The 3,912-nt window shown below is 45.5% G+C and overlaps 1 protein-coding gene across 1 annotated transcript; it reads right to left on the reverse strand.

The window, feature by feature from the left end:
• Positions 1–324: 324 nt before the first annotated feature.
• LOC117489225 (low-density lipoprotein receptor-related protein 6-like) lies at positions 325–3,563 on the reverse strand (the record flags this gene model as incomplete). The annotated part of the gene is given in 2 exon segments (XM_034138402.1): positions 325–699; positions 3,238–3,563. Coding segments are annotated over 2 exon segments (430 nt in total), but the record flags the coding sequence as incomplete, so codon positions are not given.
• Between the last annotated feature and the right edge of the window lie 349 nt (positions 3,564–3,912).

Consider the following 3,912-nt stretch of genomic DNA (forward strand, 5'->3'; position numbering starts at 1 on the left):
ATACTGTGGACAATCCCCACAGGAGCACTTTGGGGTGAAGTGTCTCAGGGACACAACGACATGCTGACTGCAGAGGGGTTTGAACCTGCTCCCCTGATCCCAACACCAACGGCTCTATCCACTGCGCCACACGCCTCCCATATATCACAGCTAAGGGGCGTGGGTCGGCCCGACGCGAGGCCCAAATATGTATATATGTTCATTTGAATTAATTTCTTATTTTAGAGTTACTTAACTGATTGTAGTAATCTCTCAAATGGCAATAAAAGCCTTGAATCTTGACCCCCCCCCCCCCCACTCACCCTCGTTCGGGGTCCAGAGCGATGGCTCGGGGTTGGTCCAGCTCCTGCCAGAATAAAACCTTCCTCAGCTTCCCGTCCAGCTCAGAAACTTCGATCCGATTCGTCTCCGAGTCGGTCCAGTAGAGTTTCCTTCCTCTCCAATCGCAGGCGATGCCGTCGGGCGACACGAGTCCCGGCACCACCGTCTGCACCACGCTGGCTCCTGATTGGTTGAACACGGTGCGTTTGATGGCCTCCTCGCTCACGTCGCTCCAGTAAATGAGGCCCTGGTCGTAGATATAATCCACGGCCGCGGCGTCCTCCAGACCCCCGACCACCACCGAGGAGTTGTGCTTCTCGTGGGCGGCGTCCACCAGACGGAGGTCCCGCCGGTTCGCATACAGCAGCAGCGGCACGCCTGGAGGAGGAGGAAGAGGAGGAGGATGAGGATGATGAGTTATACGTGCATTTATACTGGGGGAAACAATGTGGATTCTGGGGAGAATGCACCAAAATATGCCATTTTTACAGTGGAAACGGCACGAGAATACAACTGCTATACCTGGGGGGAAAATGTGTTCATTTACAGGTGCATTTATACCGGGGAAAATATGTAAAAAAAACACAATTTATGCTGGAAAAATGCACCAAAATATGATTTCTTTCCGGTGGAAACGGTACGAGACAAATATGTTAACTGTAGAAAACACTTTTAACAGTGGAGCATATACAGAAATACAAACTCAAAAGTGTGACATAGAACTCTGTAGGAGCCAAAACGTTGATTTATTATTTGGATTATTTAATCCTTTAATGTCTGTAATGGAGTATAATTGATTGGTGTCAGTTGATCGTGATCCGCAGTCACGGCTGGGCGGAGCGGCTGATTGGTGCTGGGCGGAGCGGCTGATTGGTGCTGGGCGGAGCGGCTGATTGGTGCTGGGCGGAGCGGCTGATTGGTGCTGGGCGGAGCGGCTGATTGGTGCTGGGCGGAGCGGCTGATTGGTGCTGGGCGGAGCGGCTGATTGGTGCTGGGCGGAGTGGCTGATTGGTGCTGGGCGCAGCGGCTGATTGGTGCTGGGCGCAGCGGCTGATTGGTGCTGCGATGGCCTCAGCTGATTATACTCTGGGTTCTATTTGGGTTGTGAAGCCACACGGTTCTTTGAGCGCTGCACTGCAGAGAAGTTACGATTTGTTTATTTAAGTGACGAAACTGTTTCAACATCGTCCGGTAAGATACCTTCAATTTGTGTTTAAAGAAGAGAACGAACAGTGAAGAAATGGAAACGATAACATGCAAATAAATGTGCCAAAAACAAACAATATATCACAGCATTTAAACTAGGGAATACACACAAAAATAACAACATTTATACCGCTCAAAATACACAATTTCCAACTTAAAGATTACACTATATTCAACCGTTGAATTGCCTTCAGCTGACCAGTGCTGATGGGTCGTCCACTACACCTCTATTCTATCCAGATCTATGAAAGTGAACCCTACATTTGATCCCAAACACAGGATCGACTGAGGTCACAGCAGATCATCTGGATCTCATTTGTGATGTTTAGAGCTGTTTATTACATATGTATATCCCAGTACACAGAGTTCGCTGATTCATGAGTTTCATCAGAAAACGCTGCCAAAACTAGATGTTTTCTGACGTCTAAAGGAACACAGATTCAAAATGTGTTTTTAAGTAGACTCGGTGTAATATAGGACGTTTTTCAGCACAAAACACCACACACACTAATATTTGTCTCTCTGCAAACTTAACATCTCGGGGGTTTTGGACGTAATTTGGAAAAAACAAGACAGAGAGAGATGTCAGAGAAGTATGTTGTAAACAAGAATACATCAGCAGTAAAAATGTAAACGCTGGTCGGCTGCAGATACATTAAATAAAGCATTAATCTAAACAGAACCAGAGGGTCATTTAATCTCACTTTACTGGGTTTAGTCATCATTTGATTCTGTATTTGTATGATTTGAACACGTCTTCTTCTCTGGGTTCTTATAGAAAACGACCCGACTTCATTGTCTTTTTAACTTGTGTTATAGATAGTGTCAGGAACCATTTACATTTGACTAAAAGCACATTTAAGTTCGTATTTACTCCTAACACGTTTTTGTATTTATAACGTTGTGTCTTTGTACTAGTTGTAATTGCCTAACAGCTCTGAGTGTTTGTAAAAGTGCTTTAACTGTTTTTATTGTAAACAAATCTAGGTTTATATACGTGTACAAAACATCACAGAATTCTGAGATAAACTAAGTTGTATTCAATAGAAATGTGCAGGAAGGACCCAGCATCTAGTCACAGAACACCAACAATTAACACATAAGAAGGTTTCCCTGATCATTTCCCAGCTAAATGATCAAAACAGACACAAAATGGACAACAATTACAACAAAAAACACAAAATGAATTATTATAAAAGACACACGATAACAAAACACAGACACAAACTGATCAAAAAGAGAGACAACGTGAAACAAATAGACACAAAACAAAAACACATGAAAATCACAACACTAGCCTGTTAGCTTTGTGTTAGCATCTGTTGTGCTAATTGCTACCTAACGTTAACCCAAGTTACTAAACACAAAGTTAGCATGCTAACAAACTGCACATTTGGGTAAAATACCACATTTAATCTCAAATGTGGATTCAGAGGAGGCTAGGGAGAGAAACGGGATGTTTTCCAGCTAATGTGGCTAACACAGGCTACTTGTGGTTTTATTTTCCCGGAGCTCCAGGAGCAAAACAGGCGAAAAGCACGCATAGCATAGTGGGCTAACAGTTAGCTCCTCTCGGACCCGGAGAAAGGGCCTCGATCCCGGACACCTCTGCAGAGAAACCCCGCTGAAAAACACTGCTCCTGTGGGGCTTTAAACCACACTTTTACCCGGAAACCCTGAAAGAAAGCGGCGTGTTTAGCAGGGACTCACCTCGTATGAGAATACAGAAACTACACAACAACAGGCTCCGCAGCACGACACCCATCTTTCTCCCTAGTCGTGGCCCAGCAAGGCGCTCTATTCTCGGCCTCAGCGCAGAGCTCTCATCGCTGCTGCTGCCGGTTCCTCTGGGTCACACAATCCAAGGGGGTTTTTGCAACTAAATTGTGATTTTCACTACACAAAAAGGGTGTTAAATGATCCCCAGTGGTTCCATCCTGGCTGCTTTTGCTATAAGTGGATGCACTCTCACATTGTCCTGCAGGAGATCCTTCCGCTGTGAGGAAGCTGCTCCTCCTCCTCCTGCACCTCCACCTCCTCAGCCCTTCTCTATTGTTGTTCTGATTTCATGCAGGGTAGTGTTACAACAGCCTGGAAAACACCCCGTTGCATGGTGTTTAATGGCTTTTAGTGTGTGTGTTCTCCTGCTGTGGATTCACCCCCGGATCCTGGAGGAGAATCAGGCTGCAGGAAGGACCCTGAAGTTCGGCTTTAACACACACATTCCTGCGGGACTAGTTTGTCATGGAGGCTCCGTTTAACCCGGGACAGAGGCTCACACACCGACACACATTCAGACAAACACTGGGAACATCAAGCACTCAGAGAAAGGATTTAAAATGATAGAGATGTTGGATAAAGTAAGTTTTAACTTGGGGTAAAAGA

Source organism: Trematomus bernacchii, unplaced genomic scaffold (genome assembly GCF_902827165.1).
Source record: "Trematomus bernacchii unplaced genomic scaffold, fTreBer1.1, whole genome shotgun sequence".
Taxonomy (NCBI): domain Eukaryota; kingdom Metazoa; phylum Chordata; class Actinopteri; order Perciformes; family Nototheniidae; genus Trematomus; species Trematomus bernacchii.